This window comes from Phascolarctos cinereus, unplaced genomic scaffold (genome assembly GCF_003287225.1).
Source record: "Phascolarctos cinereus isolate Bilbo 61053 unplaced genomic scaffold, phaCin_HiC Scaffold_4;HRSCAF=312, whole genome shotgun sequence".
Lineage (NCBI taxonomy): Eukaryota > Metazoa > Chordata > Mammalia > Diprotodontia > Phascolarctidae > Phascolarctos > Phascolarctos cinereus.
This window is the reverse complement of record NW_027555847.1, coordinates 82369173-82381251: the sequence shown is the minus strand read 5'-3', so window position 1 is coordinate 82381251 and position 12079 is coordinate 82369173. Positions and strand designations below refer to the sequence as shown.

At 42.5% G+C, this 12079-nt stretch overlaps 1 protein-coding gene across 1 annotated transcript in view; it reads right to left on the bottom strand.

Moving 5' to 3' along the window:
* The window catches only part of STIMATE (STIM activating enhancer), a 67663-nt gene that overhangs the window by 23214 nt on the left and 32370 nt on the right, over nucleotides 1-12079 (bottom strand). The window contains exon 4 of the mRNA XM_020971547.2: nucleotides 7863-7984. Within this exon, the coding sequence (XP_020827206.1) occupies nucleotides 7863-7984 (122 nt within the window). The remainder of the gene's footprint in view (nucleotides 1-7862; nucleotides 7985-12079) is intronic.

Genomic DNA, 12079 nt, shown 5'->3' with positions numbered 1-12079 from the left:
AGTCCCTCTTCTCATACCAATTCTATCATGTAAATTCACTAAGAGCCTGCAGGCTGGGAGAATACCAGTGGCTCTGTGGCATCCGAGGATAGGTGGGAATAGTTCACCTGGAGATCTCACAGAACAGGAGAAGAGGAAGCAGCAAAAGGAAGAAAACACCAACTACAGCCTACTTTCTCATCAACCCCATAGAATATAGGCAAAATGTTATTTAGGTGTAATAATGCAAATAAATTAACCACTGCATGAGGTGCGAGGCTCAGCCCCTTATTCATCTTGATCAAACAGAAAGAAGCTCTGTGTCTGTGATTATATTCAAGCAACTGACACCTGCAAAGCAAAAATTACAGGACTGTAGTCACAAATAATTATCTTTATCAAATTCAGTTAAAGGGGGGAACTGAGAGACTACCTGGTATGGCTGAATGAAGACTAGACAAGGAGGCAGGAAGCAGCCACCCTATATTCAGATCTACTCTTTATTAGCTATATTATTAGCTATATAAAATTGGTATATCACTGGCCCAAAGGTGGGGGGGTGGACTCCATTTTTCAGATCTGAGTCTGCATCTGGGCTTCTCACCACAGGGAAGCCTTCTTCAAAGAGAACAGCAGGAATAGTGTTTCTGTTTGCAAACATTTCAAGTAGATGACTCATAAAGCATCAAGTAATGGGACTAAGAAAGTATGTCCTCTCATCTCAGCTAACAGGAGACACATGATTCCAGCTTCTAGAAATACACAAATAACTGTGGGCTGAGGCTTATGGATCAGCTTTTTTTAAAAAATGTACTCACGTACTCTAGAGGAAAATGCTACTGCCTTTTGAGTCCCTAGCTGGCCAAAGCAGGCTTAGGCTTTGGGCCTAGAGCCACAAGGCTGTCTGAGGAGTCTGATGAGGAACAGGCAAAGAGAACCTAGAAATCTTGCTGCATACCTCTCTTCCTAGCTAGTGTACTTCCTCCAGCAAGCATTTAATTAGTTCAGCTCTTCCCGATATGGAGAGCTTTCCTGTAATGTAAACAGAAGGAAAGGGCCCATTTTCTAGCAGGAAAAGCTCCTCAGGCTGTGCCAGCAGAGGGCAGCAGAGATGCCTCACAATGAGGCACTTCCAGCTCTACACTCATGTGAATTTGCTCCTTATATCGGGTTACTCTGAAAGAAAAACTAAAATCCACCCCATTCTTGTTCAGTACCAACTAACTTTATACATCTGCCTCTATCTGCTTTTATGGTCTTTGAGTATCTCTACAACACTCTGTATCTCTCCAATCACCCTTCTCGTAATCTACCTAATATAATTATAATGAACATTCACTCAAACATTAAATACTTATTGTGTGCAAAGCAATGGGCTAGGTGCTAGAAGCGATAGAAACTTCAGGTAAGTTAGTCTCTACCTTCAAACAGCTTACTAGCTGGGGAGGAAAGACATAAAGAGACAGCTATGGTACACAACATCACATAAGTACATTGGAAAGGTGGAAAATAAAGTGCCTGAAACACCAGAATTATGAAAAGCACCAAAGAAGGAATAGCATTTGAAGTGGGCTTTAAAAGAAGGGGGGTGGGGGTTGCAGCTAGGTGGCGCAGTGGACAGAGCACCAGCCCTGAAGTCAGGAGGACCTGAATTCAAATCCAACCTCAGAGCAAACACTTGACACTTACTAGCTGTGTGACCCTGGGCAAGTCACTTAACCTCAACTGCCTTAAAAAAAAAAAAAGAGAGGAATATAATGGGCAAATAGGTGGAGAGGAAGATGTTTTCGTAATAAGGTACAGTGGAGAAGGGAAATGTTACAGTGATGCCAGGTCACAGAGGACCCTAAATGCCAAGAGTTGGAACTTTTGAGTAGGCAAAGGAAACCACAGACGATTTTTGAGGAGAAATACACACACACACACACACACACACACACACACACACACACAACATAAACCAGATCTACACAGAAGAAAGATTATTCCAGCAGCAGAGGGGAAGAGGGTATAGACAGGAATACTTGTTAAGAGGCTGCAGCAACAGTCCAGGTCAGTGAAAGCGAGAACCTATGCAGTGAGGGCAGCATCAGTGGAAGAGAAAGGAAAGAACAAATATGAGTGGTGTTGATGAGGTTCAGTCAACAACTCTGAGCTGATCACTTGCAGGAGTAAAGAGGCGAGTGGAAGAGAACCAAAATTTTAAACACAGCAGGTAAATGGTAGTGTCATAGACAGACAACAAGGAAGTTGAAAGGAAGAACAGATTTAGCAAAAAAAATATTAACATCTTGATTTTAGACATGTTGAATCTGAGGTACAGGAGGATAACCTGTTGTAGATGTCCTGGAGGTAGTCAGAGATATAGATGTGACACTCAGGAGATGACAGGGTAAGGCTGGAGATAAAGATTTGGAAGTAGAGGACAAGTCTGGAATAGCAGACAAGTCTGATAGCAGAAGCCATGGCAGAAAATGAGACCACCAAAAGAGCATGGGTAGAGAAAGCATTCTGAGGAACACTCATATTAAAGGCTTGGGAAGAAAGGAAGAAGCCAGTCAGGAAGAAGAGAACAGAAAAGGAACAGACTGCAAAAAGAACAAGAGATCGAGTGACCAGGGAAGGCATCAGGTGGTCTCTGAGAGAACAGCTGCAGGTGAATGGCATAGTCAGAGTCAGATCACAAGGTACTGAGAAATCAAGGAGTGAGAAGTGGAAGTAAAAGGTGTAGATAACATTTTTCAGGAAGATTTGCAGCAAGAGGTAGCCAGAGATGGGAGAGTACTGTCCATAAATATGCCCACGCTTCTCTCATACTCAAAAAATTCTTCCTTGACCCACCCATCCCTGCTAGCTGTCATCCCATGCCTCTTTCCTCCATTTCAGGGCTAAACTCTTTATGAAGGTTGTCTACAAACGATGCCTCCATTTCCTTTCTACTTATTCTCAATTCAGCGGTCTGACTTCTGATCTCTGGATTTTATTCTCTCCAAAGTTACTAATAATCTTTTAATTGCCAAATCTAAGGACCTTTTCTCAATTTTCATTCTTCTTGACCTTTGCAACCTCTGATACTGTTAATCCCCCTCTTCTCTTTGTCTAAGTTTTCATGATGCTCTTCTCTCCTAGTTCCCCTTCTCTGGCCATTCCTCCTCAGTTTCCGTTGGTAGATTATCATCTAGGTCAAGCACATGACTGTGGTGTCTCCAAAGGCTCTGTCCCGGGGCCCACTCCTCTTCTCTTCTCTCTCTGTACTACCTACCTTGTACAGGCCCTCCTCATCTCATGCTGGGACAATGGCAAAAGCCATTTCCTTGGTCTCCCTGGCTCGAGGATCTCCCCACTCCAGTCCATCCTCTACTCAGCTACCAAATAATCTTCCTAAAGCCTAAGTCTGACCATGTTATAGCCTCCTCCCCCCATTCAATAAACTCTGGGGGCTCTCTTTTGCCTCCAAGATCAAACAGAAACCTCTGTTTGGCTTTTAAAGCCCTCCCTAACCTAACCTCTTTCTACCCTGCCAGTCTTCTGACATCTTACACCCTGCCCCCCCAATCTACAATCCAGTGACAATGAGCTCCTTGTCATTCCTCACACACAACACTCCACAGCCTGACTCTGGATATTCTTGCCAGTTGCCCCCCCCCATGCCTAGAACTCTCTCCCTCCTCATCTTCCCCTCCTGGCCTCCTTTAAGTCTCAGCTAAAGCCCCACCTTCCGCAAGAAGCCTTTCTTGATCCCCTTTAATGCTCCTGCCTTCCCTCTGTTGATTATCTCCAATTTATCCTGTGCAGATCTGTTTGTTCATAGTTGTCTGCATACTGTCTTCCCCTTTAGACTGTGAGCTCCCAGAGAGCAGGACATGGCTTTTGCTGTTCTTTGTATGCCCAGCACTTAGCACAATGGTTGGCACACAACAGGAATAGAATAAAAAGCTACCTGACTGATAACAGTTGGAAAGCATAAAAGGGTCAAGGGAAAGGTTTTTTTAAAAATGAGAAAAACTGAAAATGTTTGTAGACAGATGAGGAGGAACCAGCGGAAAGAAAGGGAATGGAGACAAATGAGATGACTGCAGGAAACATCAAGGAATGGAATCCAGAGCACAGGGAGAGGGGTTCCCTTTACAGAGTCAGGAGGCTGCCTCATCTGTGATCAGAGAGAAAGAAAGAAGGGGTAAGGAGTGCAGAGAAGTTCTATGAACTGAAGGGAACCAAATAAAACTAAAACAAAAAATAAAACCTAACTTGACTTTAGGGTTCACCAATGAGGATGGCAACAATCCTACTGTTCTTTACTTTGGTCAGATCGCCTCTGAAATACTGTTTTTTATTCCCAGTACTACATTTTCAGAAGGACACTGACAAATGAGCACATCCAGAAGGGTGAGGGGAATGGAGACCATTCCACTGATAGGACTGGCTGAAAAAACTGGCTACTTAAGAGTATGGGATGTTGGAAGATATTTAGTGTGGAGGACCCCAATCTCCATCCACCATAAACCTCTGCAACTTGTGCTACTGACCCGCTGAGAAAATCACATTACCATTCTGGCTGGGTCCAATAAAAATTCATGCTATCTCACTGCAAGTGGGAACTCACTTTTTGTATGGTGAAACTTTTATTTTTTCCTTAACTGACTCTATCCATTCACCTTAGTAGTTATTCCAAAACTTTCCTCAAGGATGTAATGCTTCTACTTCCTGCCCTTTAGTGGGCATCCTTGATTCTTACTTTATTAAGAAAATTCAAGATTATCCATTAAAAGCTCTTTTCATCTGTTAGTCCATATTTCAGAACTCTTCTACATCTTCACCCATCCTTGCCTCCTTTACTCCCATTTCTGAAGAAGAGATGGCCCTTCTCTTTGCCAAGACCACACCCTCTACCTGTGCCCTCAACTCCTCCCCCTCCACTGCAATTTGCCCCTTCATTTCTCCTCTTTCGTCTTCAATCTTTCTTTCCTTGTCTACTGGCTCTTCTCTACCCTACTCTTAAAAATTTTCTAACTGATCCTGCCATCCCCTCAAAAAATCCCTCTAAATCTTTTCTCCTTTTTATCACCAAATTCTGTGAGTTGTTCACACTTAATACCTCCTGACCTCCCACTCACTTATGACTGCCCCCTTCCCCCTCCTTGAAATTGCTCTCTCCAAAGCTACCAATGATTCAGAACTAACTGGCTATTCAGACTCAAAGAGCAGCTATGAATGGCTGGATGTTAATGTGGCAGGAGGTCTCCAGCAGAGTACTTCAATCAATAAATATTTATTAAGTGCCTACTATATACCAGTTTTGTGCTTTGCCCTGTGCTGTTTAACATTTAACATATATAAAGATATAGATGCCATGATCATCAAATTTGCAAAGGAGACACAAAGTTAGGAGGTACTTAACTGTCAGGATCCAACAATATTTTGACAGGGTATAGTGCTGAATCTTTCAAGATAAAAAAATCATTGAGGATAAAGGTCAAAATCTTATACTTATGCACAAAAAAAAATCATTTTTACAAGTACAAGATGGGGAAGGTGTTGTTAGACAGCTGTTTGCCTGAAAAAGATGGGGGGTTTTAGTGGACTGCAAACTCAAGAAGTCAGCACTGTGATGCCACAGTTCCCAAAAATCTAGTAAGATTGTGGACTGCATTAGACCAGCACAAGTCCCAAGAATAAGGAGGTCATGTAGTCTCCTCTGCACTGTGCCCTTGCCAGCCTTTTGTCTAGTTCTGGGCCCTACAATTTAAGGATGATATTAATAAGTTAGACAGTGTCCAGAGGAAGGATGGTGAAGTTTATGTCATACGAGGGTCAACTGAAGAAACTGGGCGTGTTTTATAAACGTCCTTGTGGGAAGATTTCCTGTTTTGTCCTGGTACCTGTTGCCCCACACATGGGGTCTGGCAAAGAGGAGATACTGAACTGAAAAGGAGATGTAATGATTGTACATAGGTATGGGCGGTGTGAGAACATGGATTAGTCTTGTTCTGCATAGTTCCAGAAAGCAGAATGAGGAGAATTGGGTGGAACTGTGGAGAAGTGATTTGTCTGCCTCGATCCCCTCGTCTCTTTATAGCTGTTAAAGGGATATTTCTAAAACACAAGCCTAACCTTGACACTCTCCCACTCAGTAAGATCCAACGGGTCCCTACTGCCTCTACAATCAAATACAAACTCTCCATAAGCTGGCTTCAACTCAGTCTTCTTTATGTGTTCTATGTTCAATCCAACCGATTTCTTGCTGTTGCTCACAAATGACATTCCATCTCTCACCCAGTGCCTTTACACAGGCTGTCCCTCACAGCTAGCCTGCCCTCCTTACTCACCTTTGGTTCTCAGAACCCCTCACTTCCTTCAGTGTCACTTTCTACATGAGACCTGTGCTCATTCTTCCAGACACTAGTGCTTCCCCATGGAATTAGCTTGTATTTAGTGGATATATCATTTCTATATAGAAGCAAGAACACCTGGTTTGAGCTCTATTTCTGACACATACTTGACTGTGTGTTCCTGGGCAAGTTATTTCACCCCTAAGCACTCCTAGGCAGCTAAGACTGTAAGTTGCAGAAGAGTTGACAACCTGCATTAGAAGGAAGGAATTTCCTCCTACATCAGTGAAATCACAGGTCTAGAACCTATAGCCCCCTCCTTCAATTTTTGTATACACTTATATGTGAATGTTATCTTCCTTGATAAAACATAAGCTACTTAGGGCAGGAACTGCTTCATTTTTGTACTTGTACCCCTAGTAACTATCTCAGGATCTGCCATAGAGTAGGCGCCTAATAAAAGCTTGTTGATTAATTTATTGTTCAATGTTAGGAAAAACTTCCTAGCAATTAGAGGTGTCCAAAAAGCAAAGTGTTGCTCCATGAAGTAAAAGGTTCTCCCTTGAGATGAAGCTTGATTATCACTTGTTCAGGATGCTATAGAGGAGATTCTAGTTTAGATCTAAACTGAACTAGATGACCTCTTGAGGTCCCTTCCTACCTGAGATTCTGTGGATTTAAGGGAACTAACACTGGAGACTATTATTCCATATGGGAAGGAGGGATATAGTTGGGAACAAGAGAATAAAACGTCTGGAAAAGTTGCTATAGGAAATATATATATATATACATTTTTTTTATGATAATGGCAGCATAAAAGGACTGGCAAACAACATGGAGAATCTAACAGAGGTTATGCAGGGACCCTTCCCACTCTAAGTCTATAATCCAATGATCCTGTACACTGTGACTGGAACGGTCAGAGGACAGAGCAAAGCCAACCCTTTTGATGCAAGTCTGCACTTGACCCTGGCCTCCTTAGCACTGCTCTGACTAAGCAAGCTGATCAGCCTCACATCATCAGTACAGACAGACAGAAATCTGTTGATGCCTACCTAGACCTGACAGAAATTTGGCCATAGAAGACAACCTAAACCATGGAGGAAACAGTGGAATGGGAGTAGTTCTAGCCTTGCTTCCAACTATGTGACCATGGGTAAGTCTCTTCATTTCTCTACATTTTCATTTGGCCCGAGTCCTTCCCTCACGAGAATTCTACAAGGATTTGCCTACCTTCTTCTTTTCTAACACCAGAGTATCTCATACAGACAGCAGTTTGTAGCCCACACTCCTCAAACCTGCCACACAAACGGCTCATTGAGCTATCAACATTCACAAAAACTACATTTTGCTAGCTTGGAGGTAGAAGAATCAAGCCAAGTGTTATATATATCATATGCTAAGCTATACCAATCAGCTTTTTATCTCTTCTCTGAAATGCCATTTGGTCTTGCTAATCAGCAAAGGGCTATGAATTGAACTCATTCAAGTCAATTTCCTTGCCATAATACAGCAGCAGGAGGTTTGTGCGCATGTGGTGTTTTTTTTTTTTACCATATTCGCCAAATCGAAGGGACTCCCATTGTTGCCACTCCACCAGAACACTAACAGCTCGCACACCTGCGTAGATAAGCAGCATCCCCAGGGTGGCATCCAGGAGGAAGTTGATAAGATACCTAAAGGAAAAGGTGTACACAGGCATGGTCAGGACAAACAGAAGCATCAGCTTCTAGTCTCAGACAAAGGGACCTTCATTTATGGGGACATCATGCTTCCAGAAAGTGGTATACCACAAAGCATTGATGGCCAATTTAACTACCAGACAGTTAAAGCACCTTGGTAGGCTGCTAGATTTGGGGTGTGTATTTGTAAGACGTTACATAATTTTCAAAAGGCATTATAACTGTCCATTTTTAAAGATAACCCAGCAGTATACCCAAATCAGTCCCCAACAAGTACGGTAAGAGGTGATTATTTGTATTTTTAAAGGATTCACCTACATCCCGTTCCTTTAAATATGCTTACCCTGGTGAACTGAGGTATTAGTTTACAGGTCATTAAGTACAATTAATATCTGTTGGACTGAATTAGATTGGGAGGAAGAGCAGAGAAAGAATAAAAATAATTTATAAAGCAGAATGACTGCACCCAACCAAGAAATGATTTAATAGAAATTTAAAACCATCTAGAAATGAGGGCAGAAATTAATGGGAAAACAGGTTTGATTTACAAATATTAATTCATTTGACACATATTCACTGAGCAACATCTATGTACAAGGTACCATACTAGCTTTTCAGGAAAGTGATGATAGAAACCACACAAAGTATGTTCATAGTCCCTAGCCTGAAGTGTAAGAGGAGAACGTTAAGGTAAAGATAAGTATCACATCTTCAACCTGATCTTTCTTATTCTGTTTCAGTCTGGTTGCTATTATACTGACTATGACTTCTAATTTGCCTTCGTCTAATGCTGTCATCCCCTGAGGCTCTCCCTGAAAGGGATAAAGAAGGCTACAACAGGAGGCAGTGCTCCACCTGCTGGCAACACCCTCATAAAGCAGAGGTATGCTCTGCATATCTTTGGGGGCTTTTTTTATGGACAATCAGAGTATTTCCATCATGGCACAGTGAAAGAGTCAAGAGATCTAGGGTCTTCTACTAGCTCTGTCACTAACTTGTTGGGTGACTCAGAACCTATGACTTAATTCACAGGGTAACAGATTTAAAGATGGAATGGATTTATAGTCCTAGTCCAAACCCTTAATTTTAAAGACAAGTAAACTGAAGCGCACGGAATTGTGACCATTTCAAGGTCACACAGATATTGCGTGGAAGGGCTAATGGCCTTAGAATCAGGAAGAAGTACTTTCAGATCTGCCTGTGACACACATTAGATGTGTGATCCTGGGCAACCTCTTAGTGCCCCAGGCAATGCTCTCAAGATAGATTATATAGGAGCTGCAGATGGGAATCTGGGGGGGGGGGAGTGCGCATCCCTGTGCAATTCCCCAGGCCAATAAAATCACGGGCCTGGGCTCCTATCCCTGCCAAAAGAAAATCCTCATTCAATTCAATTCTGCATTTTTAAACACTGACTACAAGCAAAGGACCAACTGATTTCCACAGTGCCCTAACAGATATAACACTGTGATTCTACAAATAAAATTAGCACTCTGAAAGCCCTGTCCTGAGAAACTTGGCAATGCACATCTAATACAAGGTTTATCCATGCCTTCTATTTGATAAGAATGGGATCTAGGCCCTAGAAAGGCAAAACACGGGGCTTTCCCACGTAGCCAAATCTCTGGCGTTCCCTTGAGGCCATGATTCCATCAATTGGCCTTTCCTTTTGGATACACCCAATTCCCAATTCTGTTAACCTAGCCTGGTCTTCCTTAGTCTTACCCCCCTATGCATGTCCCCCTGCCATTTCCCACCCTTAATCCTAGCTAGACTCCATTCTCCCTTGGCCACAAGGTCCAGGTCCCAAGAGTTCTGTTCACCCCAGCTTACTGGTCACTCCTACATCCCTCCCACAGTCTTTCTGTATATAAGGTCCACCTTGTCTCCATTAAGATGCTGAGATTCTTAAACTCTAGCCACTGCTGAGATTCTTATAATCTAGCCAACTGCTTACTCATGTTCGGACTCCTTAAGAGTCTGCCCAATATGAAGGATGTTCTAATAAACCTTGTCTTTGGCTGAAAGAAGACCTGGGTTGAATTCTTTGGGCAGGATCTGCGTGTTATGATTTTGGGGTCCCAGCACCCCTGAACCGCATCATATTGAGCAGCATAGGCTTCTGACACAGGTAAAAAGTTGTCCTACATTCATTAACAGGCAGAAGAAGCAGACGGGGCTCCTCAAACTCATTTAGGCACAAGTTACTCTAGCAGCAACCAGTAGTTTCTTAAAAAGCCCCTGAGGGCTATCCCATCTGCCTGGATTCCTCTGGCATCTAAGAACAGGGAACCTCCTTATGACTAAATGACTTCTAAGATCTTTCCAGCATTATGAGCACTAGGCCTATGATCTGATCATTCCCAGGCTGAAAGCCATAAACCCCTAGAGCTTGCCCAACATTAATTTCTTTCCATGGAGAGAGTGGCAGACTCAACTTGTTCTAATCTATGTCAGTCCCATCACAACTGAAAATTAACAAAGGATACATCAATAAACAAACTTTTATTCAATGCTTCCTGTGTTGGGCACTATACTTGGCATTGGGAATACAAGGGAAAAAATGAAAGTCTCTGCCTTCAAGGAGATTACATGCAATTAGGAGAACCAATAGGGGTGTGTGCTTGCAAATATGCACATACATAAATCATATAAAAGTCTTTGGAGGGGGCAGCAATAGGAGCTAGGAGGCTCAGAAAGAACTGCATGTAAGAGGTAACATGTGATCTGAGCTTCCAAGGAAGCAAGAGGATTCTAAGAAACAGAAAAGCAATATGATGGTTGGGGGGGCAGGGAACAGTTGCTTTGCCCACCTACTTGTCTTCCCCCTGAAAAATCACAAGAGGTCACTGTTGGATCACAGATAAAAAGAAACAGCAGCTTGTTTTCATCATCATAACCTAGAATCACAGAATATCAAAAACTAAAGAGATCCTTAGAGATTATCTAGACTACACTGCTTGTTTTACAGATGAGGAAACTGGGTGCCAAGGAGGGGAATAACCTGCCCAAGGTCATAAAGCTAATGGCAGGGCCAAGATCAGAACTCAGTTTTCTTTTTTCAGTATTTCTCAAACTCTTGCCAAATTATTCTTTTTTTTTTTAAATGAACATTATGTTGTTTGTTAATAGGCATTAAGAATAATAATTTGAAGATTTTACTACAAGGGTTCAGCCAAAGTTTTGTTTAAACTAAAGGATTCTACCACTGTGGAAAATTTTGAGAAGCACTGTGTTACATCATACAACCTCCCTCATGAGTTTATAAACTAGCAGTAATACCCACCCTGAACTTCAGGTATAGGATTTATTTTTTTTAACCACACAATTTCAGGGCTGGGAGGGGCCCAAGAGCTAGTCCAACCCACTACCTGATATAAGAATCTCCAGCAAATGGTCCTACAAATTCTGCCTAAAGACCTCCAGTGACAGAGAAAGTCTATGTTGATGAGGATGGGAGCTAAACCCCCAAAAGGAAAAACCCTGGATTTTCCCATAGGGCCAAATCTCTGGAGTTTGCCTAAGGCTATAACCCTACCAACTGGCCTTTCTTTGTGGCTATACCCAATCTCCCAATTCTGTTACCCTTAACCTAGCCTAGCCCTCCCTATGGCCCCTGACCATTTCCCATACTTAATCCTAGCTAGGCTCCACTGTCCAGGTCCCAGGAGTTCTGTTCACCCCAGTTTACTGGCCACTCCCATCCAGATCTCCTTAGACATCTCTTTTCATCACCCCAAACTACTTGGCCACTCCTAGATCCCTCCCATAGTCTTTCTGTATATAAGGTCCATCTTGTCTCCATTAAGATGCTCAGATTTTTAAAATCTAGCCACTGTTCAGATTCTTAGAATCTAGCCAATACTTACAGACTCCTAGATTCCTCAAGGGTCTGGCAATATGGCAGATCTTTAATAAACCTTGTCTTTGGCTGAAAGAAGGCTTGGGTCGAATTCTTTTGGGCAGGACCCACATGTCGTGATCTTGGGGTTCCAGCACCCCTAACCTTTGGACCTTCATCATATGTCTCTTATTTGAGCCTGCTTCAAAAGTTTCTTGCACTAAATCACAGACCTCTCCTAAAATAAC